Source organism: Vanacampus margaritifer, chromosome 11 (genome assembly GCF_051991255.1).
Source record: "Vanacampus margaritifer isolate UIUO_Vmar chromosome 11, RoL_Vmar_1.0, whole genome shotgun sequence".
In the NCBI taxonomy this organism is placed as follows: domain Eukaryota; kingdom Metazoa; phylum Chordata; class Actinopteri; order Syngnathiformes; family Syngnathidae; genus Vanacampus; species Vanacampus margaritifer.
Genome location: NC_135442.1, coordinates 1,153,692 through 1,179,601, shown reverse-complemented (window position 1 = coordinate 1,179,601; position 25,910 = coordinate 1,153,692). Strand labels below are relative to the sequence as shown.

Below are 25,910 nucleotides of genomic sequence, written 5' to 3'. Positions count from 1 at the left end.
ACATTATGCATCATTTCAAGTCTTCAATGAGCCAAACATGCAAAGTCGACATCAGAGGCTTGGAGTCCAAATTCGAACTCCCAACCTCCACAATGTCATGCTAGTCAGTAACGCCTACCGTCGTATAAATTTGACGTCCAGTGTGTCTCAGGGACTAGACATACCGTATACCCGGCCTCTCGTCCCCCCCAAGGTAGCTGGGATAGGCTGCAACTGGCCCTTGTGACAACCATCAGTGTCGATGAGGCTTTCTGTGGTTCTTCCGCTCAAAGCGCAAAGATCCGCATGGTTTTCCTTTGGCATTTTCTGACAGATTGGCTGGGTAAAAATAAACAACAAGACAAGACAAAACGGACAGCGGTGGAGCGTGTCTGGCCCACAGCTGGGTTAAGGCTGCCTCCTCCACGGGGAAGCGACAGACCACTCACGCATTCCAAACATAAACCCTTCTAAAAACCGAGACAATATCGCTGCTCAAATCTTATCTTGGTATAACAACGATATATACCAACCAAGTAGTCCAAAAAAAAAAAAAGAAGGATCTACAACTGGCCATTGGTTACCATTGCAAGCTTAGTAGACTTGTACTATAAATGCCACTGAGCAGCCTGCTGAGTGGAGTGCAAAAGGGAAGACATCACAACAGGAAGAACAAGTGGCTTGTGTGTTAAATTTGGCCTCAAAAGCCTTCATTTTACAGTCTTGGCTGACACGCCAGCAGACCAACGACATGTGTGACGTCCAAGCTGACTAAATCTCCCGAAAAATCTCATCGCGTCAAGGACTACTGCCAGCACATTTCCCCTCCACATCTCATCGGGGTAATGGCATTCTCAAAATATGATAAGCGCTATATTTAACAATCTATAGAGCATTGTTGTGCATTGTTGTGCCAAAGGAACGTAGTGGCCTCAACCCTGAACCGTTGCCAAAGAGCTAGGCTTGTTGGCATGACAACCCCAGTGCTCGTGGGCACATTCTGACGCAGTCAGCATGACTCCCTTGCTCAAAAAAAGCTCACCTTAATCAAGGCAAGACATACAACACAAGGAGCAAAAGGCTTTACTTGAGAAATTTGTCGCAAACACAACAAACGGCAGTGGCTGCTTCACATCCTCGCTTTTCTGTTTGGCCAACTTTAAAAGTGCTAAATTGCCAGGATGGGCGGATGGACAGAATCCTATTTTGGTCCTAGAAGCTATGATACGCTCGACGCTAATGTACCCAAAAGGCCTCACTCGGTAATAACGGACTGGCATCCGCTAATGCAAGTGCCAAAAAGGCAAGGCATGTTTCTCAAAGAACGAAGGGCTTGCGTTTTAAAATGAGTCTGGAAACACACAGCGGCAGAGACGGCGTCACACTTTTCCTTGTGTGGCCAGCTTCGGTGACAGCAGTTGAAAAGTGCTGAATTGCCAGGATCAGTGACTGGACAAAAGCCTTTTCCTGTCCTCTACCCTTAACTCATGTACCCTTTTAGGCCTCAATAATAATGGACTGTAAGGTATCTGCTTGCACTCGTGCCAAAAAGGTAAGACATGTCTTCCTTGGTCAGTTCAGGCCCTTTGACTGGCTAAGATACAACCGTGGGAAAGGGCTTGTCCCTCTGCCTAATGTGCATTTAGACAAAAAGGAAACCTTCACCCCCAGGAGATCCAGAGACACACATGAACAGGGTTGAATGCTTCTTGACTTCCTGGACTTTGGTAAACGATAACTGGTTGCTTACTTCATCTTCCCCTTTGCTAACACTGTGACTTTGCGTTGAGTCTTGTGCCAATTTGGACCAGTTAATGTTTTGTAACATGGCTCCAAAGAATTTGTTTCCCAGTTCTTCATTTTCTTCTTCCAGAGTGAAACAAGCCTGATACAATCATGAAAAGCTGAGCAGTAACAAAATACATTGAAAATTTGCAAACGTCGAATCATGGCAAATCCTCCATTTAGTAAACCTGCTGACTGGAGCCTTTTTTTTTTCTTCTTCTTTTTCTTCTTACTTCCTGGGATTGCGCCCACATGAGAGGGCGTCGGCAAAAAAATGCTCCGCAGGTTAGCGTCACCCATCTGCCTCGGATTCCTGCTTCTGATTGTGGCGCAGTTCAACAAATTCCCAGTCTAGGAGCCCTGGAATTCACTTTGCTTCAAACCAGAATGCTGAAATTCAGGAATGGATCCTTGAGACTTGCATGTCCTGTTGGGATAGACACGTCTGCCAAAATTTGACATCAATTCTTAAAACTTGCCACAGAGGACAAGGACATGAAAAAATGGTGCCTTTTCGGGCATTTTGAGACCCCCCAAAAGAATAATAACTTCCATCGGTTAAAGAAAAGGACGTTGATTCTAGACTGGCCTTTACAAGAAATCAATCCATCAAACGCCCTCCAAAAAGTTCTTCCACGAAGGTCTGTAACAAAAAGCCCCATAATGGGAGCGCATCCCTCCTCTTGCACTGGTCAACCACTAGCCTCGTGCTAACATTTTCACTCCTCATAAAGTGCCCCGGTCTTTTTTTAACTGTCTACGCTCAGTGCCTGATTTCAGGTCAAGGGTTTTGTAGGGCATTTACAATCAGAAGGTCAAAGATCCGGCCTCACCTCGTACCGGAAATCCAATCGTGAACGAGTCGGCCTCGCCTCTTTCCAAGCACTGATGGAAAACCTCCATGCTTGGTCTTAATTTGAATGCCAGTAATCCCACCTCCATCTTGGGTTCCAGGTTTGCACTCCTGCTATTTTGCCGATTTTATTTCCGTCATCTTGTATCATTTCCACCGATTTCTGTACTCCTCCCTACATTAAGCATTGTTACAATTTAAAATTCTGACGTGATTTCGATGCATCACAACATACTAAAAGAAGTATTATAGCGTGAATGAAGTCCTGTTTTTTATAAGATTATATTTGTGAGATGAACCTTTTGTTCATGTTGATTCCACTTCACTTAACACTACATACGGAGCAACAATGTTGAACTTTTAAAACGCAAGTAACATTCCAGGAGCGCTGAGACCAGAACGGCACGTTGTAAAAAACGTGCAAGTATTTTGGGATTACTGGTGGGCTTTTTATGTAGGAATGGTGTGGAAGAAGGCCCAATGTTGGCATTGTGCTGCTGCTGCTGCAGCAGCTGTTGCTGTTTTAACAAAAATGCACGATGAAGGTCAACATCAATCTTCTGAAACCAGAAACCACACGGGCGGCACAGCTCAATGCTGAGATCAACAATAACTAAAAAAAAAAAAAATGTGTCATTTGAAATGGCACATGTTGGCTTGAGCAGAAATATTTGCTGTTTCTAAACATTTCACGAGACGCTGTTCGTATCATCACTCTGAAGGGGATAACCTGGCCTTTTCTTCTTGGTCTTTGTTTTGTTTTTTCTTGTCCTTCCAACAAGAAAAAAACCATTAAGACTGTTTGGAGAACGTTTAGAGAACATTTAGGAAACAATGTGACCTTGAATAAACCCTCACATGAAATCAACATTAGGTGGCATCCTCAAACGTTCGCCCCTCAGAGGGATACGAGCGTTCAAGTCTACATGAAGTTGCCAATTTTTTAGAAAGAGGTCGCAATGTTTCAATAACAAAGGAATATTTTTAGAGGCAAAAAATTGGAACGTTTCCTGATAAATTAGCTTTTTTTTTTTCAAGAAGGAAAAGTCAATGTTTTCAAGAATTAGTTTTACAGGCTTGCAAAATTGTAATCTCATAAGAATGAAGTCTTGCTTTTCCAAGAAAGTTATCAAGATATCATATTTTACAGTCCTGGTGTAGTCAACTGAGAATGTGGATTTAAGCAAATAACAACTTTTCTGGAACAAATGTCTTTACTTTCTAGTAAGTAAGTAAGTAAATAAATAATTAGGAGTGTAACCTTTTGTTCTAAAATTTATTATTTTTTTTTATTTGTGTCGGGATGTCAGCTAGCAGCACATCATTAGTTGCAAATGGAGTCCATTTTGAGAACGACTGCTATAAAGAAGCCCGAGTGTCATTTCCTCTGGGGAAGAGAATGAGAGGCGAGCAATTCTATTTTAGCAAAGACTATTTCCAACTGCCACCTCATGTGGCGTAGACACTTAATGAGCGGCGATAGCCGAGCAACCTTTGACATTCTGACGACATGATAAAAATAACACGGGAGGGGTCATGGGCTCAGAAAAATATAGAAATTGCATTTATAGACGTAAATCTGAGCCATCCTGAGCAGTTCACAAAAAAAAAGAAAAAAGAAAAGCTTGCTACTAGGTGGTCATGTTGACGTATCTCCAAAAAGCTTGAAAACCCTTCAATTAGCAGGTCAAAATAGCACAAACTAAAGTTGTTGTTTTTTTATTTTATTTTTTTTACAAAATTCCAGCGTGTTACTGCAAAAGATTTAAGCCTTTTTTAAATGTATTTTTTATTCTGTGACTGCATTTATGTTACTGCGTTTCACGAATCTAAGATGGCGAGTGGGGTCAAGGTTTGATGTTTTTGACCGTACTGACCTGGATAAATAAAGCTTAAATACATGAATAAAAAACATCACAACAATAAACATAGTTAATCCGAGGTGGTCTTGGAATTCCTTTTCTGCAGACTGCCAGACCACCAAACCAGACAAAAAACAAAGTATGTTGACACTCCAAAATGTTTGGCAAAGTGAGACGGTGGCCGCCGCGGCGAAGGGCGTAGCGCCGCTTCCGATGAAGAAAGTAGCATTTAGCTGGCGGAGTGACCAACATCCAATCAACAGACTCGCTGCATGCTTGCGGCAAAGCAGGAATGCGTCGCGGGGGCTTCGACAAGCAACACAAGCGCGGCCCCCGCGGGACCGTTTGGCTTCTTCTGCCAGCTTACAACGTGGCCACAGAAGGAATTGGCGCTCGTTTCAAAACACAAAAGTCATCGCTCACATGCTGGACAATAAGCATGAAGTCTTGTTGTATTTCCCACAGCTTGCAGGGTTTTTTTTCTCCGTATCAAGCGTGCGCTTTTCAATGACGTCCAACACACGATGGCGAGTTCAAGTTCAATTTTCAGCGCTCGGCAGGATGCGTTTTACTGATTTTCCATTTTGGTCGCTCAAACTCTATTAACTCATTCACTGGCAGCCATTTTCACTGAAGCAACCCCCTTTGCTCCCGGCTGTTTTACTGGATTTTGACTGATGAAGGCCAGCAGAATACTTTAACTTTAAGAAAACCTTAGAGTCTCTTCTTTCATTAGGAAAAAAAGTATATTTGTATCTGTTTCTGCTTAAGCTTTAGAATATAACTATGGTTAATCATTATTCACAAATCTGTTGAAAACACTTTTTTGCAACATGGCCCTGGTTGATCTCTTATACTCTGCCGCCACCTGCTGGCCGTTTTTTGTAATAACTACCATTGTTATCTAGCTACCCACCTTCTGTCGTGTCCTCATTATTCTGATTGAAGTTCTCATAAGAGTCCCAGCGAATCAGTGGATCTTGTGTGTTGTAGTCCACGGAAACGCTGGGCCCGTTCTCCAGGTGATCCATACCTTGACCAGAGGTACGAAGAGACAGAGCAGGCATGTGAATCTCACAGAATAAACAAACAAACAAACGAGTGTAGTATGGCTAAAAACAAGTTGTTGATTCTTACCATACATTTTTTCTGGGCCAAAAGAAAAAATGAACTCCACTTTGCCGTATTCCGGGAAACGCTCATCTGCAAACAGGAAACGGTAAAAATCAAATCGAATCATTTTTTTAATGGTGGATCCTCGAAACTTTGGAGCTTTAGATGGTGTAGGTATTGATATTTTTTGTGACTTTTCCATCCATTTTTTATTTTTTTTTGCAGGCCCTCCTTCCGGGATACCTGCTTCCCGTTGGGGTCACTTGGATGAATTCCCTAATAGGCGCTTGTTAATGTATGCTAAACCAAAATGGTGGACTTCCTGTTCAATTTTCATGATGGGTCCTTGAGACTTTTTTTGTGCGGTTATAATAGACGTGTCCACCCAATTTCCTGTCAATTAGTCAACCTGGTGTCAGAGGCTATTTTTTCCGCCTAAGTGAACTTAGGGTCGGGTCGTGGCCTTTTGGACCCTGAAAACATATTTTTCCTAAAATATGCATGCTCGTGCAAAAATAGAATTTGGGGTTATTTTGAGGCCTCCCCAAATCTTGGAACGCAAGATTAATATCGCTGAATTTGGTGAGGTCGGTCTGGCCTACCTTTGAACGTCTCATCGAGCTCGTCTTTGCCAAAGACGATTCCCAAATCGTGAACTGCGCACGTGTGGAACTGCACCCGGAAAACCACATCCCGGCACGGACCCCGATAACGCTTGTGGTAGCACTTGAGCTGCGGGAAGAAAGCCATCGGATCACATTTAGCAAGTAGCGGGGCTCCATTGACACCTTTTCCAAGACCATTTCCCTTCAGGGAGGAGTAAAACCAAGATATAAAAACCTAAATTGCTACATCGGTGTCATAGTTTCCAACATATTTTGACACTGACTGCTAAGAAGGCCTTCAAATAAAGCGAGCCAGCTCCACTACCGCATTTTTTATGGCTGCATGTTTTTCTGTGAATGTGAAGTACAATAAACTCCACATGCTCTCGGTACATTCATCCAATGGCAAGTTGTAAAAAACCTCAACAACAACAACAACAGGATTTCCTCTTCCTTATTCAACAATAAAAATCATCTCAACATGCTGTTAATGTGGGTTTAACAAGTCGAGACCATCAGTTCGGTAGCCTTTCTGCAAAATCCTTTTCTGTTCAGCTGAAGAGCCTTAAAGTGCTTCATTCAAATGAAAATCCCGTTTCCGACTTGATCCTGCTTTTCTTAACCCTCCTGTTACGGGAATTTGTCAGGAGCAACAATAAGATACCAACACTTGTTGTAGCCTGCCCCTGCGCAGTTAAAGATCACGTTTCGTGCCAGACTTACGCTGGGGATCCCAACAACTACAAATCTTGACAAAAATCCATCTTAAAAATTGTTTATTGTATATCTTATCATAAACTCTATCACTAATCATTATTATCCGTACAAATGCATTATCACCCCTCAATGGCATGTTGGTAAACGCCTGAACGTTACCTTCATTTCTCAGGAGCGGCAATTATTTTCCTGGGTCAATTCGAACCTGGGTGTGTTGAATTATTCAATATTATCACAAGCAATGCAAACCAGTTCGATCAATATTTAGTGCATTTTTCTCAAGATTGATTTCGCATAAGACACAAATATTGGGAACGAACCATTCTAAATGTTGGAACACTTGAAGTTTTGTATGGAAAATGTAATAATACAATGTCAGATGGGTCGCATCAGTCGGGTTGAATCCAGGAGGCGACCTTGTGAAAAACGAGCATCCATCGCTGCTTCTTCTTACCAGAATGTCGCCCTTCAGAAGTAGGCCGGGTTCAATAGTGATGCAGATGCTCGTCTGACTGTCCCCTTGAACGTTACTGCCGAAGACAAAGAGACAAAAACGGTCCAGACACTCAATTGGAATCTACAGTCCATCGTATTCCAGCGCTCGGCTCTGCGAAGCGGCGCTCATCATCTGCTTCCGATTGTCTCCACTTTCAAAGCAGCGCAATCACAGAGTCGCACTAATTTGGGGCATTAGTGTCGACATGGCTGCCCGACAGCGGCGGCAGCGGATCAAAGGCTGGCGAGTGCTAATAGGGAGCATGTGGGCAAGAAAAGTGCAAAGCAATGCCATATGGGGGGGGGGGCGTCAAGGTAGAAGGGCGCGGCCTGCTCGTCATTTCACACGTTTACTGTAAAAAGAAAAACAGTAGAGCAGGCGGCCTGTCCACTTTTCATTGTAACCCTCCCGGTGGCTTTATTTTTTCAGAAATAGCGATAATGTTTCCGGGTCCATTTTTTTTACTGCCTAAGATTGGCAGAGACGAACAAGCAAAAACATCGATTACAATTGTTGTGTACTGAAAATGTACTTTGACATGGTTGTATCTTTATGTTGATTGATACAGTAAATCATTAAGATACAGTCGACAGTCACGGTTAAAAAGAGTGTGACACATTGAGTCATAGATTTGGACTTGAGCTGTGTTGAGGTCATTTTCTGCCAATAGGTGGCATTAGTGTTTCATGTTGGATGTTGGTGACAGGAAAACGACATTTTTCTTTTCAAATTCAGAGCAATTGCTATTTGGAACATGAAGCACCTTTGGTTCATTGTCAATTACAACTCGTCACAAATGCATCTCACACTTATTATTGCTTAATTGTGTTCTAGTGACTCGACGTTGTTTGTAAAATAAGAAATAACAATAATTATATTTGATCTTATTTAATGCTTCTTAATGCCATTTAAGTCCTTGATTTGAGCAAAATCCATTTAATGACTTTTAATGTTTTTTTAATGAGACGGAAACTTGGCAGTCTTGAAATGGATTCATTTATTTCATCATGATCCGTTTTAGGCCAAATAGAACTGAGAGCTTTTCGCAACTCAAAAACTTAACTCTTCTATCTTTCAGGATATATACTTGCATGTAAAGTAAATAGTAGTATACAGAGGCCTCCTGTTTTTGTCTCTTCTAGTCTGTGCACGATTAAGCTTCCATGTTGTTGCTCCGCTGCCCTCCAGTGGCCAAAGCAATCCATGACCGCATCCCGGTCACTTGATGATGAAAAGTACACATTGCCTGTTTTTTACATGACCAGCGCAGCTCGACGGTGCTGATCTCACTTAAAAAAAAAAACTCTAATCTCACTTAAAAACAGGGGATTGCCTCAGTCCTTGAGAACCAGCGTCGGAAAATCTTAGCAGACCAAATAACAAAAGATTGAAACTGTGGAAACAAGAGCCTGCAGCAGAGCATTCATTTGAGAGGAAATCGTGATGTCTTGCAGGGAGTTTGAGCGTCAAGGGAGAAGCTATAAGTGAAAAAGAGCTTTTTTTTTTTCATTATTATTACTACTGAACTATTACAAGCTGACTGTCCCCGGATTCTCGTGAAAGCATTTGAGCGTGATTAAGACTTACTAGATGCCAGATGTGTAGACGGGCTGCATGGCCTGGTAGATTTTGAGGAAAGGACGGCATCCTGATGATAAAGAAAAAAAAAAAGAAAGAAAAAAACAGCGCGTCAGCCGTTTGTGAGCATTCGGTGTATATTTTTTTCCCATGCGAGTGCGCGGATGTCGCGTACCTCCTTTGGACTCAAAGTTGGGAATGCCGTGCAAGATGACGTGGTGAAGAAACAGCGGCTTGTTGTTGATCTTGATGTGACCGCTGAGCAAACCGCTGAAGTACTCCACGTACCTGCACGGCACCGGACCAACACATTGAATTTCATCTTGGCAGGAAGATCTTTTCACAATAAACGTTTCACAGTAATGAAGCGTGCACATTTGCTTAACAAGACGATCAATTAACTCATTCAAACCCAAAAACGTATTCAGACATTTTTAATACTTAGTCCTTCACTCCCCAAAACGTATTTATACGTTTTTGGTTGTTGTTTTATGCTAAAGCATACAGAAGGCTTTAATACAGCCATGGCATTTAATTAATTATTTATGTAATTATTTAAGTAATTACAAAAAAACGGCCAGCAGGAAAATCAGTCAAAATCCAGTTAAACAGCCGGGAGCGAAGGGGGTTGCTTCAGTCAAAATGGCTGCTGGGAGTGAATGAGTTAACATAAGCATCGTATTGTGTCCAAATTGAACATATGAAATTTGTTTTCATCTCTGACACTTTGAACAGCAATCATCATCCTGGCTCAATTTGACCCATAGAAAGTTTCATGTAATTCTGATAATAACAACAATAATTTAATGATATCATTTTAGTTAAGACGTGCAAAGACTTCAGCATCTGACTGGAGTTTCAATATTATGTCAATGTGTTAGTTAAGAAAATCAGTGTATGTTTATTTATATACAGATTTTGTTTATTGATACTTTATGTTTTTGTATGAATTGTAAAAATCTATAAAAACATGAATTATACTTTTTTTTTTTTTAACTCAAGCGTATGTTTCTTTTTTATCAAATTCAACACGCTGATCATGATTGCTGCTTCTGAGAAACACACATAACAGGAGGCTTCCACACAGACGTGTCTTTGTGAGACAGTTCACGGGAGGGTCAGTAGGCTCCTAATATACGTATATAAACAAGATGACCTTCTCTGAGAGGGCTGACCCACAGGAAGCACTTTGTCTTCATAGAAGCGCTTCATGGCAAAGCGGTCCAGAGCTTGGTCAGCGCTGCATTGCACACACACACACAATTAAACAACATCCAAAACCAGTTTGCAGTAAACATCCAGGACCCGCCACAACGTGACTGATTGCAAAAGTCTGAACACCCACCTGGCGGATATGTTGCTGTAATGCATGTAGGCAGCCACCACGACTCCAGTTCTTCCTCGGTTGCCCTGAAAAACAATCGGCGATGGTTTAGCTTCAATTGACCCGTGTGGAAATTACAATGTCCTTTTCACTAAAGTGCAGCACAACAGATGAATGGCTCGCTGTGCTTTTGGTCAAATTGGCTCAGGAACATTCTTGCCGTTCTTGAGAAACAAATGTAACATCTTTCCTGATCAAAATCAAAATGTGTCCAAATGCTAAAAATAGAAAATGATGCAATGCTGTGTGGCATTTATTAGTTACATGAGGCATGACAACAAAATCTCCCTCCTTAGTGACAAGTTACCAGAACTTCCGAGCCCACAACAGACTTGTTACTCAACTTCCTGGAAGAAAAAAACAACAGCGGCAGTTGCCATGGCAACCGCCTTGTTTGTAACCTCCCTCCCGTGGGGAGCTTCTTGGAACAACGGAGCAGCGGTTTGGGACCGCCGGTGCCAACGATTACATTCCAAATCACGTCTTACAATCAGAGACAAATTTGGGACTTTGGAAATCGTTCTCCTGTCGGGGCGATGATGAACGTGGTTTGCCGCAGGAATATGATGTGACGCTTGAGCGCTAACGGGAAAAATTTGCTCAGCTCACTTGTCAAGTACGACATTTGACTGTATTGTTTTTTTTGGTGTTGTCTCCACTTGCCATCATCGACAGTTTCGCGCAAGCAATAAACTTGTGTTGACTCGGGGGGGGTTAGCAGGGCCCCAGGAAAAGCTTCAAAGATAGAGTTGCAGAATCTAAAATATGTGTAACGGTGAATGGCGTGTACAATTAAGCGGTTGGAGAGATGACAACAACCGTTTTTTATTTCTAAAGTTAGCATGTCAATGGCATTTTCCATTCAAGTTAGCATGAAGCTAGCGGGCTGGTCTCGAGGAAATGTAGTTCGCAACATTGATGCGAGTTTCGTTAGCCTTTCTACTTTGTTTTGCGTTGACTTTTAGCATTATGCTAGCAGACCATCGTTACAAAGTGACTTGGTTTGTTTAAATCAGGGGTGTCCAAACTACAGCCCGGGGGCCATTTGCCACTCGCCATCCATTTGTCAGCGGCCCACGGCATACTCTAAAAGACGTATTTATCCGTTTTTTTATGTTGTATGTTATGTTGTATGATTTTCCCACAGTTCGAAGCAGATTTGTGAATAATGATGAAACCTAGCTATTTTCTAATGCTAATTGCTGCAAAACGGAAACAGATAGAAATGTACTTTTTTTGTACAATATTCTGTGGGCCTTGCAAAATCTGTCAAAATCCAGTGAAACAGACGGGAGTGAAAGGGGGTTGCTTCAGTGAAAATGGCTGTGAGTGAATGATTTAAGCCCTGCAGACCCCAAACTATCCGTCTACAAGCCATTTTGCATGATCCGTCCCCTTTCAGGAAGCACGTGGCAAGCGTGTTGATTTGATTTTGTCTTACCTTATTGTGTACGACCACAACGTTGTGGCTGTCGGCACTCAGCCACGTGTCCATGGCCTTGCAGATGCTGCAGATCTTATCCAGAGCTGGCGCGTGATGGTCAGGCCAGCCAAAATCCAACACCTGCCCACGAGGGAGCGGCAAGTGTCAAGCCACAGGGGACGGAAGGCCGAATGCTCGCTCGCGGCCAAGTTTACCTTTGAATGAAGCTCGTTGATGTCGTAACGTTTCTCACTCAGGTTGAAGAGCTGAGAAGGGGAGAAGATGAGTTGGACATTATTGCACGGTTGTTGTTTTTTCTCACAAATTTGCCATTTTATAAAGTCACAAGTTTTCCACTTTATAAAGTCGCGAATTTTCCACTTTAAAAGGTCGCAAATTTACGATTTTTTACTCACAAATTTTCCATTTTCGCAAATTTACAAAAAAAAAATCGAGCAAATTTGCTACTTTACAAAGTCACAAATTTTCCACATTATAAAGTGGTTATTGCACGGTTGAGCTGGACCCGGTCCCAGCCCACTTTGGGCAAGAGTGACTTTTGCTGAAAGGCGATGAAAGATGGAGCGCACCAGGTAGTTGTGGCCGTGTTTGGAGCGCAGCATGGAGGCGACCTCGCGCAGGTTGGCGGCGTAGCTCGGCTCCTCGGCGCCGCCGGGGAACGAGACGGAGATGATCCTCTCGGTGATGTACAGCAGGTCCAACTGGTAGTTCTCCTCCAGGGACTGCAGCAGACTTGTGCTCCTGCTCGCAATGCACAAAAACAATTTCACGGATAGTTTTAGTTTTGTTTTTTTTTTAATTTTCCTGGGTCAATATGACTGTTGAGTCATACAAAAATACAAATCATACAACTGATTTTTTTTTTTAAATATATAATTAGTGTTTTAATTAACATTCAATATTTTTTTTTAAACGGGTCACTTTGACCCGCGACATAATGTAACATGGGGCTTAAATACAAAATGTTTCCATTTGATGAAAAACTCACTTTGTCACTAGTCACTCAGGCCAAAACCATGTCTAACATTAATATTTGTACTATCCTGTGGCATATTAGGTACATTTTTGTTCTTGTTTTATTTAAAAATTATTTTGGAATTTGCAAATACTCACACGTGGATTATTTATCCCCATGTTGTGATTGCTTCAGTCCAACAAAATTCATGGGTCAATATGACCCGCTCTATGTTTAATCATCAAACATACAAATAACATTCATAATATTCAACATATTTTAGTCTGTCAACCATATTAAAAAGATAAGTAAAATAAAAATAAAATTAAAAAAAATTGTCATTGCAAAATTTTCAAATGGGTCAATTTGACCCACGACATGACACAAAGGTCAAATATTTTGACCTGGATTTTCTTTTGTTGTTCACTAAATACTGGCCAAATAGTTGGCGATGGCGTCGTCTTGTTTTGCTTTTTGTGGTATTCTGATTTCTTTGTCGCCGATGACGCCTGCAGTGGGTCAAAGTGACCAACGAGCCGGCGCAGTCTTAACAGGAGCGTCAACTCAAGGTGGCTCATTGCAAGTCAACCAGCAGACTGTAAAATATGCCTCGTAATCGCTGGAAATAATCCACTGCATGTGATTTTATTACATGTGCTTGAGGGTAGAGGGATTTTTTTTTTTTTGAAACATTTTTATAATATACTGTATCGACTGTGTAGCAAACATAAGACCAGTTGCATAATATGATCATAACAGTCATTTGTGGTTTGTTTGTTTTTTTGTCTTCGTTTTGTGCCAACCGTTGTTCCGCAGAAAGGTGACGCAGATTTAAACGGCACACACGATGGATTGGACTCATCTCCAAAATGCTTGTCAGACTTGAAGCTTTCCTATTCAACCCTAAGATTTCAATCTTGGTCAATTTGACCCCCCAACAGAAGAGCAAAGCTAAAACGGCGAGCAGAGACTTGGCGTCATCTCCTGAAATTGATGTCGCAACTCCTCACAAACGCACTTGATTTAAGTTGAGGTAACGTGTGGGTGATTCGGGGGGGGGGGGGGTGGGGGATACCCTTCACACTCAGACAGCTTCATATTTCCCACATTGGGCCCACAGGCAGGAAATTGCTGAGAACATGTGGGAGAGCTGCTCCCGCTTTTACTGTACAGCAAAAACTGCGCCACATCTGGAGACGCTCCAATTGCTTGCTGGAAATTCTTCATTGCCAAATATGGACGGACGCGAGAAAACATGTTCTCACCATCAAACGTTGCACTTCACATTTTTAAAACGCAATTTTGTCCGCAAGCCGCAGGAATATAGTCGTTCTTTATGGAGGATAAAGAATGTAAGGTGAAAACATTGTGACACCGATGCTATTTGTCAGCCCTTCTATGACGTTTCTCATTATGTCCTAGCATTAAGCTAGCAGACTTACGTATGTATTTGTTCTAAATGTATGAGGTGTCATTTTTTTTGGAGCAACTGTTGACTATCTGCCAAACTGCTGCTATTTTTGTGAAGTGAGTTGATTTCAATGCTGCTATAAAGCACTCGTACCTCAAATTCAAGAGCGTGACGTGAATTGAAATATGAAATAACTCTTTGATTAGCAGTGAAAGTTCATTCAAGTTCAGCACGTGAGTTTTATGAGTTGCTATCAAGTAAAGTCAGGCGTGTAATTTGCAGCCCCACTTGAGGGCGTTTTGTGTCTGAAGATTATCGAAATGATCATCTTTCGGTAACTGTTATATTAACCCTCCTGAATTTTTTTCTGTCAATTTGACCCGTGACATAACAGGAGTAAAAAAGAGGGTCCTACCTGGAAGGTCTGCGTCGTGACTCCATGCTTTTTGAGGATTTTGTTGAACCCTGGAAAACAACAAATGGAGAAAATATTTATCAACTCGAATTTCAGTTATTTGCCGGATGCAACAAATGTACTTTTTAAAGCCATCGACTGCCATAACATAGCCATAGCTCTGTCTAATAGAAAAGTAGTACTTTGGCACCATTGCGCCGCATCTTGATGCCAATGAACGACGTTAAAGTGGGGGGAAGAGCTCGGAAAAGTTGTGAGGTCAAAGGGCATTGCGCTTGGTTGTTCCCCTGCGGCGTTTCGGTCCCATGTACGCAGGACAGTCTGTTATCCGTCATCGCGCCCGGGATCAGACGGGCCGGCTCAGCGTACAACGACCTGAGCGGGGATGCGCTGCGACTCGCTTCGATCAAAATGGCTCCACTCCTCGCAGACGCGCGGTTGGCACCACGTGAGCTATTTGCTACATCGGAATTGAAATGACGACCATGTAAGCCACTAATGCAATTTTTGATCAACGCGATTACATCTCAAGACAAATCGTGATTTCATCCGCAGTGAAAGCAAAATGTAAGTCGGGAGACGACTGCATGGTTACGAGTAAATGATCTTTGGCTGTGGCTGAACCTCGTCACGAACAGCAATAAGGTCAGCGGGTCAACCAGATGCACAGCGTGTTTATGTATCCAAAAGCATCAAATGGGGGAAAAAAATTCCAGAGAGACTTTGTTGCAAATATGTGAAATGAAGCATTTTCATTGCATTTGTTACACTCCAATTCACGCTAGCTTTAAAACTGGGTCATGTTGACCCACAAAATAAAAGGAGGCGACCATATCCTCACTGCAGTCTTCTCTTCATATAAATCCATTTTTTAGGGCAAACGATGACGCTTAAATCAGGGCCATTTTGATGTGTCCGAATTTCAACCCATGCGAGCTTTTGACCTGAAACGTGTCAGCCAATCGGAGAAGAGCTTCACCGGGCAGCAGATGAAATTAAAGACGATGATGTTTGGAAACAATCACCTTCAAAGCACAAAAGCATTTTTGTTCCTAGCATATTTTCTAGAGCCGTTCTCACATCAAAAGGTTTTTTCCTGACCAACATGAACCTCAATTCAAAACGAACCCGTCATTCAAAATTCTTGCTCATATAAATGTGCAACGATTCAACGTTTGACAACGTAATGTTGAATGAGCCTCGTTGACACTCCTTGCCGTGCAGCACATTGTGCTTCGTCACAACATTTACATAATCGTGGAGGTTACTATGATTTTGCTCCCGTATTGAGCTACGTCCGACCCCCCCAATTTGCCTGATCTCAAGCGTTCACACAAGCAAGCGGCCAAGCGAGGCATCGCGCTTGCTTCCCGCGGGCCTTGGCCTAAACGTTTGCGTCTGGCCTCTAACAAGGAGCAGAAGGCTCGCCAGAGGAGAACAGCGACCAATCAGCGACAAACAAACCAACAACGCGGACAGACTGAGAGGAAACACGGAGGGTGAAGACGACGGGTGCTGCTCTGGAAAAGGACAAATCGTCACACAATCGACCGCTTTTACAAGAAATCATGGCAAATCCTCCCAACGATGATCAGATTTTGATGTTACAAAGCCAAAGAGCTTCGTCATTTAGTGTTGCCAATCTGTCCGGCATATTTGCTTCCATTTCACTGAATTCCACAGTAGCAATTGCTCAAAGCACAACACCTGGAATTTTCGATTTTTTTGTTCGTCCACTTACCAAACGATTGATCGAGCTCATCAATATTTGGCTCACATTGTCAACAATGATGTCATCATAATTCTCTCAGAATTTTTCCTTTTCTCTCCATTCAGGAAAAAAAGCATGAAGGAGGTGGAATCGCGTATTGGGGTGCAGGGGACATGTGTTTGGTGGGGGGGGGGGGTGTCTTGAAAGGCTGTTTCCAGATGAAAACCATGTGGGGACACGACTTTACAAGTGGGCCGTACAAATGAAATGAGAAAGCGCCGGCCAAAGAGGGGCGGGAAGCCAGCAGACTTTGGAGCAGCCCACCAAAACAAACGCTGCCGACACGCGGTGTGCTGAAACACGCATTTCATTTCTCAGGAGCAACAATCGTCTTCCGGGTCAATTTGACATCAAGTTCAAGTATTTCAAACGGTCAAAAATCCCAATAAAGATGCTTCATATCTCAAATTACTAACATTATTATTGACGTCATTACTAGCCGAGGAGAAGAAGTTTTATAACAGACCTACTTTTTTTAAATTTATTATTATTATTATTACCTGGGTCAATTTGATGAGGGTCAAAGAAATGTTCATAATATATTATGACAAAGAAGATCGAAACAAGCATGAAATACTGGACATGAGAAATGTAGACGTTCATCTCAGGTTTGGTTCTCAGGAACAATAATATTCTTTTTGGGTCATTGTTGAAGTATGCAAATATCAGAAACTATCAGAAAATTATTAATGCCATTAGCAGTTGAGCACAATAAGTTTCATGCTGAGAAATCGACTTGTATAATTGACGTACTTGGGTCAATCTGACCCACGATATAACAAAGCCTCCGATTAAGTTACTTTTGTCAAATCGTGCTGTGATGAGAAACAGCGAGAACGCAGCATCAAATACTGGACATAAAACAAAACAAGGAACTGGCTCTTATCTTTGTGAATAGCCGTTTTGCCCCGGGTCAATTTGACCCGCAGCCTCGACAATCCAAGCAGTGTTGCGCGGCTGCCTACCTTCCCAAGTAAGTAGCCCGTACTCCATCGCCAAGCCCCCCTCAGGGAGGAGAGCCGCCTTCGCAAAGAACCTTCTCTGTTCATCTGCGGGGAGGAAACGGGACCCTTTTTTTTCTTCCGATGTGGCAAAGACACCAAAAATGAGAAAGAAAGTTTCTCTATTTTGGTGTCTTGCCTGCGGTGGCCCGACGCGTGCCTCAGCCTTTTTTCTTTCTCGTCCCTCCGTATACTCCTCGTCGACCCCTTCTGGTTTTCTCTCTCTCTCTCTCTCTCTCTCTCTCTCTCTCCCGCTCGCTCTTCCTGCCCCCTCCCGTTCGGACCCCCGCCTGCTTATCTTTCACCTCGTATTCAACTTTTCCCCCACGTGAGAATTTCCCGCCTGCTCGCCCACGTGCGTACGGCCGCGGTTGTATCTTGGGATCGACATGTGAGATTTGGCGAGTCACAGGCTGAGACTGCACTTAACCCCCCGCTTAGGATCAACGTTTACGCAATGCACAGACCATAAATAAACCAAAGGTATACCGATGCTCCTCCCACAGGCTTGACAAACTCATCAATCGAAAGCAGCAGACATTTCAATACAGTCGCTTCTTCTTCCCTTGACTCCAAATTCCAAAATGGCGCTCGTTCGGCATTTTTGCTCATCGCTCTGGGACAGTATTGATTATTGTTGCTTTAGCTCTCGATAGATTTGTACAACCGTCCTAGATCAATATTGCACGGCACAAGTGGTACCTTCGCTAAAAGACAAACGCTACTTCGATCTCACGTCTTTGTTGTTTGTTCAAATGTCTTGTTACTGCAAAACGACTCCTTTTGTTCTTTGACATACTTGGCCAATAAAGATGATGATCGACTCATTAAAGCCGCACCAAATATTTGAGTTCATTGGCCACATTCAGCCCAATTGAATCTCAAGTGGGCCCGTCCAATTCATTTGTGGTTTCTAAAAGTTCTAAATGACGGATATTCCAATCCTCCCCGTTGGTGCAAACAACACCCGTTGTTGAGCTCCCTAAAAGAAAACCTTATTCATCATTTGTCTTTTATTTCTTCTTTTTTTCTTTCAATGGTTCCTGAGTCGTTTTGGGCTGTTGAGTCCAAATATGCCATCCGTTCCTTTCAATTGACTCTTTTGAGATATTGATTTGTTTGACGGGGCAGCACGGTGGCTGACTGGTTAGCACGTCCGCCTCCCAGTGCAGAGGACGTGAGATCGAGTCCGGGCTTCGGCCTTCCTGGGTGGAGTTTGCATGTTCTCCCTGTGCTTGCGTGGGTTTTCACCGGGTACTCGGGTTTCCTCCCACATTCCAAAAACATGCATGGCAGGTTAATTGAACACTCCAAATTGTCCCGAGGTGTGAATGTGAGTGTGGTTGTTCGTCTCTGTGTGCCCTGCGATTGGCTGGCAACCAGTTCAGGGTGTACCCCGCCTACTGCCCGAAGCCAGCTGGGATAGGCTCCAGCACCCCCCGCGACCCTTGTGAGGAAAAGCAGCCAAGAAAATGGATGGATGGATGGATTTGTTTGACAACTGATTGATTGCGAGTTCATGTGCTGAGACTGTTTAAGATTCTGTTCTTTTGGCATGTTCAATTTGACACTTCAACGGAAGCGTAACCCCCAAAAATGAAAAACGGTTGCGCCCAATGAAAAGAGACTCTTGTGGGAGGCAAACGAGGCGTAGTCAGCCAGAGAGGCGGAGCCAACGATGCTCGCCGATCGACGGCAGCAGCTGCGCACACGCGCTCGTGCGTATCAAACCTCAGCACACGCCGACGTGGGATTGGACAGGACATGTGAAATTGTAACGCCAGATGGATTCCGGCGGGTTTAAGACCCCCACCGTTATCACGCACAACACGATGTGATGGAACGGCTCGGTCACAACTACTTTATGAGCGCGTGAATTGCACTTTCCAGAAGACATGAATCGACATGATGATTATTTGTGATGACAACAATTTGTTCCCTTTCCGGTCGTAGTCCAAGAAATGAAGCAAAATGAGAGTTTAGCGACTCACCGTTGCGTCTACATGTTTGAGAGGCAGCTCACTGGTGGGCGCCTGTTCGGGAAGAAAGAGAGCAACACGTCAGGTCAGCAACAGCCAAAAAAGTGGATGCTCTTACGTCAGGCGGCATCTGATGTTACTCGTTACCATTCTTTGCCCTAATGTGGCCTGCAGGCGAGACGCGACTCCACCTCGGACCTGCGGGCCCATCCATTAGCTCGCCGCGCAAATATTTACTCAAACGGACAAGGCCGCTTCCATTAGCCAGAAGCTCCGGCTGACTTTTCAATGCCATATACAGCCACGGGCGCTGGAGCCAAGAAAAAGCTACCAGATGAGGAGGAGGAAGAAAAAGCCCAGAAGGCGTGCCCGGGTCCCGAGATGTTCAACATTCAGGCACGAGTCGGAAGCAGCACGCGCTGGATCTTCTACCGTCCAAACAAAAAGCGGCGCAATCCAGAAAACACAATGCATTTCAAATTGTTGAGGTGTCGGAACAAACAAACACATCACCAATCACCCGTCTTATTTGGGTCAAAGGAATCTCGACAATTTCAGCCCCTTCAAACCTGCATTTTTTGGCTGCTTCAAAGCAAAATGGCTGACTTCCTGTTCAATGTCAGCTATGGTGTGACCTGTCAATTCCTCAAACTGTTGGTGGGAGTTTTATTTTTTATTTTTGTTTCTAAATGTCCATGTTCGCTACTGAAGGAATATGCCCAAATCATTTCAGCCACGGGTCCTTCAGACTTTATCGTTTTTGTATCCATCGGTCCAATTGGTGTCCTGGGTTCATTATTTCAATTAAAGTGAGTGAGAAGTGCAAACCCAAAATGTGCAAATAACGAAGAGATTTCTCCAACATGCTAACCTGAGAGCTGCTCGAGGCTTTAAAAAGAAGCCATTTTCTCAAGTTTCAAGTTATAAGGTCAAAGGAGCGGCCAATCCCAGAGGGCCAATTCAAGTGACTTTTTGCATGAACGATCCGCAGCATCCTCATGAAAAAGTTTGAAGTGAAAAAGCTGGGCAGGAAGGCGGATGACGCTCAGCATTCCTCTTGGTGCAAGAAAGCCCGAGTGGACTCGTGTGACTAAATTGGGCAGCGAAATTACAGCCTGGCCGAGGAAGCCCAGGAATACATTTTACACACCCAAAGCAGACCGCGACGCAGCCAGAAGAACCTCAGCATCGCTCGCCTGGTCTGCCGCTTTTGTCCCCGGCCCGCATTCTCAATACTTTTTTGCTCTCTGGCAGGCGAGACATTTTTCAATGTGTACCTTTAAATGCCACAGAAGTTGTTGCCTCTTTCCGAATAAAAATCACATTTTTCGACTGTCCAAGATTTTTCCGAGAAATAAAAAAGGTTATAATCGTCACAAGAACAAAGGTGCATTTTGTTGTACAAAAAGTTGTCATCTTAAAACAATAAGGTTTTCCGAGATTAAAGCTGAACTCGTGAGATTCAAATCAAATGAAAAGTCACAGAAGTGAATTGAACAAATACAACATTATTCTTGTCACGTGTTTTGTTTTGCATAAGATATTAAATCTAATTTCATGCTTTTTGAATGCAGTTTTGAATGCAACTTAAAAGGAATTGAATGCCCGCATCGTACTACATTTGGGCTGTCAGTCAATTACAGTTTTTAATCGCATGAGTTCCATCGTTAAGTCGCAATTCCAGTGATTGAAACTAAATTTAAAAACGCCGGATAAAATGAACACTCCGAGACAATCGCAATCCTTCTTCTTGTTTTTGCCCTGCGAGCGAATGCTTTTCCCCCACAGGCTTATCTCTATGCCATGTGCTTCCTTTCACATCAACATGCAAGCGCCTTTGAGCCCGCCAGCAAATTACAGCCCAACTTGTGGAGGAAAAGCAGCAAGATGCAGGAAGTTTCCTCCTCCAAGACTTGCAGGAGGAATAAATGAAGCCAGCGCGCAGCCTTTCGGGGGGGCTAAATTTACGCCGTTTCATCTTCAGCTCGGCCCGGCCGGCCGGCCTGCTGGCGGCAGACGGCGCCGTGGTTCAAATCACCACTTTTGGCGTAGGCGTGTGGCTGGGAGACACAGAGACAAAAGTTTTGGGCCCGGAAAGCACACAGCAGTCATTGTCAAGAGTTCAAAGTTCATTTGCGAGCTGATTTTCAAAATAAGATGCGATCTAATGACGTTGGAATCGCGAGAGTGCGCACGGTGAGGGAGGAAGTGGATTGGGACCACGCGCGCCGTCGCGTTGTTCACGGCACCGGCCGAGGTTTGGGCTGGACTCAAACCTCGCGCCGGTTTCACAAAAAGACAAATACAACGGCAGACTGCGCTTCGCAGCTGCCGTGAAAAAACAAAGTGAGCAGCAGAACTGAGCAAAAAAGTTAGCAAACATACTCGAGTGGCTACACTCCAAAAACGAAATGGGCTGATATACTATTTGGGTACATTTTCTGTTGATTTGGACCCCCCAAAAATTTTTTTAGGTGTTTTGTAAAAATTAAAAATAAAATAAAAATATGACCCACAAAACAATTCAAATTGGGGGGTTGTTTCGTTCAAAACAGCAACAAAAAAATGGACTCAAATGAACCCAAATTGTGGATCGGCCCATTTTTGACTTGGCTTCCCTTTTAACATGACGAGAAAAAGTCATTTAAGTGTAGCTATAATGGAAGTTTTGCTGCCAATTTTGTAGTACATCCAAGGGTGTGTTCACGGTAAGACTCATGCTTTCCTTCAGCCTCTCACTTCATCGCAACGATGACATCATCACACTTCATCTGGGGAAATAGTTTGCAACGCCCCAAAGAAGTGAGATCGTGCGCAGGTATTTCCCATCGGAGTTCTTCCCAGCATCGAGCGGCGTGTTGCGCTCCACAGCACCTCTCGGTGGACGGAAATTAAACTGCAGGATGTGCTTGTTTGGAAAATAGCCTAAGTGACTTCATGTTTAGATCATTCTTCTGAACCCTGCAGTTATTTTAGTACACCCATGAAAATAATGTCAACATGTTTATGGTTGAAGCGTCATTATACAATCAAACTACGATTCCAAACACTCGTCCGAAAAGAGTCGTCTAAAAAAACGTCATGTTTAAAAAGTCAAAGAAAAAGCAAAAAGGGTTTGAAATCCAAAGTTGCCACCGTAATGTAAACATTGTCAACGTTACGTCGCTTGATCTTGTTGAGAAAACATCAAGTGTTCAATCGCAATTGCTTGTAATCACTTGAAAAAGACGATTATGGCTCATCACAGCGTTTTCCAACGTTGCAAGTTTGTGGCGAGCGATGCGAACGCGCAGCTGTTCAGCTTTCCCGCAAATGTAAACACGGCAAGTATGGAGACTTGTGACTAAGTTTGGAATGCGTGCGTGCGTGCGAGGCCTGTTCCCATCTCCTAAGGTTGAAGTCGGGGTGGGGGGGAGGGGGAGTGGGGGGGGTCCCTCAGGACCCTCCCTCAAACAAAAAGTGAGAGCAGACCATCAAGTCTGTGGGAAAAACTTCAGCGTGGTAACGTGAACGTGTGACCCGAAAATGCCTTCATGTTCTTGCTCCCACTAATGGAGCCGTTTGGTTATGTAACCAAAAAGTCCAAACGGGGCCCAGCAAAGGAATTCAACAAGACGTCCTCAAGGAAATGTCTGGGTACGATGTCAACGCCATCAACTCACACAAACACCGCATAAACATCCATACAGCCATTTGTTCATCCATCCGTCCATCCGTCCGTCCGTCCGTCCATCTATACATCTGTTCATCCATCCGTCCATACATACATCCATCTAGTCATCCAGCCAGCCAGCCAGTCAGCCAACCATCCATCTGTACATCCATCCATCTATTCATCCGTCCGTCCATACATACATCCATCTAGTCATCCAGCCAGCCAACCATCCATCCATCCATCTATTCATCCGTCCGTCCATCCAAACAACCGTACATCCATCCATCTAGTCATCCACCTGTACATCCATCCATTATTATTTTGAATTTTTCAATATTTATACAACTTAAATTAAAAATAATAAATAAATGATCATTAAATTTGCCATGAAGTGAAAACTTCGAAATAAAAATCGGAGACGCCTTTTCCAGACATCATTTGAAATGTATGACGCAAAGAGCGAGCTGAACTGAAAAAGATGCAGATCTTTTTCTTATTGGTTTTGAAAAAGTATCAAATAACGTGTTCATTTTTGAAAGTGAAAGTTTATGACTTAACAAGGCCAAGAGGACGGTTGGGGGGAAAAAAACACGTTTGTTGTGGGTGATGTCATCATTTCCTCAACAAAAAGCACCTCGGAATGGATGCAAACTTTGAATAATGTCTTCATGCGGAAGGCATCCATCTTTGAACGTGTGTGGCTTTTGTTTTGTTTTTGCATCATGACATCAGCGTCTTTGCATGAAACATAAGACATGTTGAGAGGCATTTTTCCTGGGAGCAAAGAAAAGTGCAGCGTGTCGGGGGCTTTGTCGAGCATCCAAAACCATCCAAACACAAAACTTGTAAGAAAGCGGCTGAGCAGCCCCTAGCGCCGCCGCACGCGGCGCCTGATGACCAAAAAAGGCAATAAGGCACGTTAAGCGTGTTTTGACTTTCACATCCACTTCATACTCGCACCGCAGCCCGCTTCCATACTTAGAGCAAAATATGTCATCACCGTACGGCACATTCCCGGAACACGCAAGTTGATTTCAGACCGCAATTTTGGGAGCTCCAAAAGCAGCTTTTCATTTGTATTTGGTTTATATTGGCAAAAGGTTCAATGTCTGCTTTGAGACTATAAAATCGCTGTCACTTTATGTTGCATGGAAAGAATTCAAAGCCGCGATGTTTGAATGTGTTCACCGAAGCTTACGTTAGCTGTGTAAGCATGTTTTGACTGGGAAATATTTGTTCAGAAAAGGATTTATTTGGCCATCGACGGTGTTGTTTTTGCCTGTAAAACATGACATGGCAGCAAGCAGACAAAAAGTTTACAAAGCACGCTTCAAATTGTGTAGCAAGAAGACAAAATGGCACCTTCGTCTTTTGAAAGATGGCTGCAAAGGGACAAATGAACCTTGAAATGGCTGACTTGATGTGCATTTCACAAAAATGGCTTCTTGAGACTTTTGGATGACTTTTAGCACTGGATGGCTTTGCCAAAAGTTAAACTGTGATCAGGGGCTGAATTTGTCCATTTCCAGGGGCACTAACCAGACCATTTTCAAGTATTGAACAGAACAATCAAGCATTTACAGGGAGACTCCAATTTTATTTATTTTTAACCTTTATTTAACCAGAACATCATTTTTTCAATTTAAGTAACAAGCACCTGCCACTTAAATGACATTCTGAAATCGGCTGCTAACGCCTGATATTGACGCACTTGTGAGGGTTAGTTTGTACGGCAGGATGAGTCTGTTCAGGTTGTCAATATTTCTACACTAGATGACTGTGGAATCTGATGTCAATTTAAAACGATGAATTAAAGGGCGTATAAATAGTAGATCCACTTTGATCTGCAAGTTGCAAATGTCATCAATTCTTAATACTGTTGAAATTGCAATGGTTTTTTGTTCGGACATTGCAGCTTCCTCATATGATTTGAAACAGGATTTGCAACAAGGTAATAATCAATAAAAAAATGACTATTTTCCAAAATTCTGCTGAACTGAAATGAAGTGAAACAAAATTCACTTACCAGCTCGTAGTTCGTTGCTGGAACACAAGATGAGGACACCTAAAAGAAAAAAGGAAAAGTTTCTCATTTGTAAGTTGGACTTTCTCGCTGGTGTCGAGTATTAAAAGCTGCAGACTGACACGGGTTGGTGGACATCGCAGTGGAGCTTGCAAATATTTCACCTCCAGCACCCACCGGATTACGCACAACAATATCCAGCCACTAAAAATGATTTAGGTTGCAGCTTTAAAAAAAAAACACAAAAAAAGCCATTCATGCCTCTTTTTAAAATAAACTGCGTGAATCACAAAATGACAATGTTTGAAAGTTGTCCCGACCGCAGCGTGATTGTAGGGCAGCGCAACATTCGCAACAACAACAACGACGACGACGACAAGGGCTGAATTTGTACATTTTCAACTTTGGTCCCAAGCCAGAGATGAAGATGATCAAGCAAAAACGCAGCATCTGTGTGGGGATAATCGGATGAGCGTCCTTCCGCATCCTGGTGTCAGACGCTCGCAAAGGAAAGTCTCGGGACTGATGAACAGGAAGAGGGCGCCCATAACGGCTTCCAACCGGAGACGCAAGCCGTGACTATCAAGACAAATAGGGCGCCGCTACTCATGCTTCCTTTCTCAACATCTGTAATATCTCCCAGCTTGGTTTTTACAAACAATCGGTTTTTTTCAAATTGATATTAAAGTCACAAATTTGCATACTTTGGCCGGTGGTGTGAATGCAGCTTTGAAGAACAATCTAACAGCTATTTGCAGTCCTGCCTCAATTGACGGGAAAAAGTCAAGAATCACAGCCGTGAGTGCATTAGCTCATTTGCTCCCAAAAAAACGTATCAAAATGTTCTATTTTAAATATTGCCATGGTCCCAAAAACATATTTGT

The 25,910-nt window shown here is 43.2% G+C and overlaps 1 protein-coding gene across 16 annotated transcripts in view; it reads right to left on the bottom strand.

Annotated features, from left to right (window-relative positions):
- Positions 1-25,910, bottom strand: part of tns1b (tensin 1b) — a 93,664-nt gene that overhangs the window by 18,535 nt on the left and 49,219 nt on the right. For 9 of the 16 annotated variants that reach the window (XM_077579108.1, XM_077579116.1, XM_077579109.1 and 6 more), the window contains exons 4-17: positions 25,030-25,068; positions 19,361-19,402; positions 14,598-14,647; positions 12,386-12,557; positions 12,011-12,061; positions 11,814-11,936; positions 10,334-10,398; positions 10,145-10,228; positions 9,164-9,276; positions 8,998-9,058; positions 7,369-7,444; positions 6,195-6,324; positions 5,619-5,682; positions 5,396-5,520 (exon numbers count right to left, since the gene is read on the bottom strand). In XM_077579108.1, coding sequence (XP_077435234.1) covers positions 5,396-5,520; positions 5,619-5,682; positions 6,195-6,324; positions 7,369-7,444; positions 8,998-9,058; positions 9,164-9,276; positions 10,145-10,228; positions 10,334-10,398; positions 11,814-11,936; positions 12,011-12,061; positions 12,386-12,557; positions 14,598-14,647; positions 19,361-19,402; positions 25,030-25,068 — 1,195 coding nt within the window. Of the gene's footprint in view, positions 1-5,395; positions 5,521-5,616; positions 5,683-6,194; positions 6,325-7,368; positions 7,445-8,997; positions 9,059-9,163; positions 9,277-10,144; positions 10,229-10,333; positions 10,399-11,813; positions 11,937-12,010; positions 12,062-12,385; positions 12,558-14,597; positions 14,648-17,333; positions 17,531-19,360; positions 19,403-25,029; positions 25,069-25,910 lie in introns of those variants that run through there. The other 7 variants (XM_077579110.1, XM_077579123.1, XM_077579118.1 and 4 more) reach the window with 2 other exon arrangements.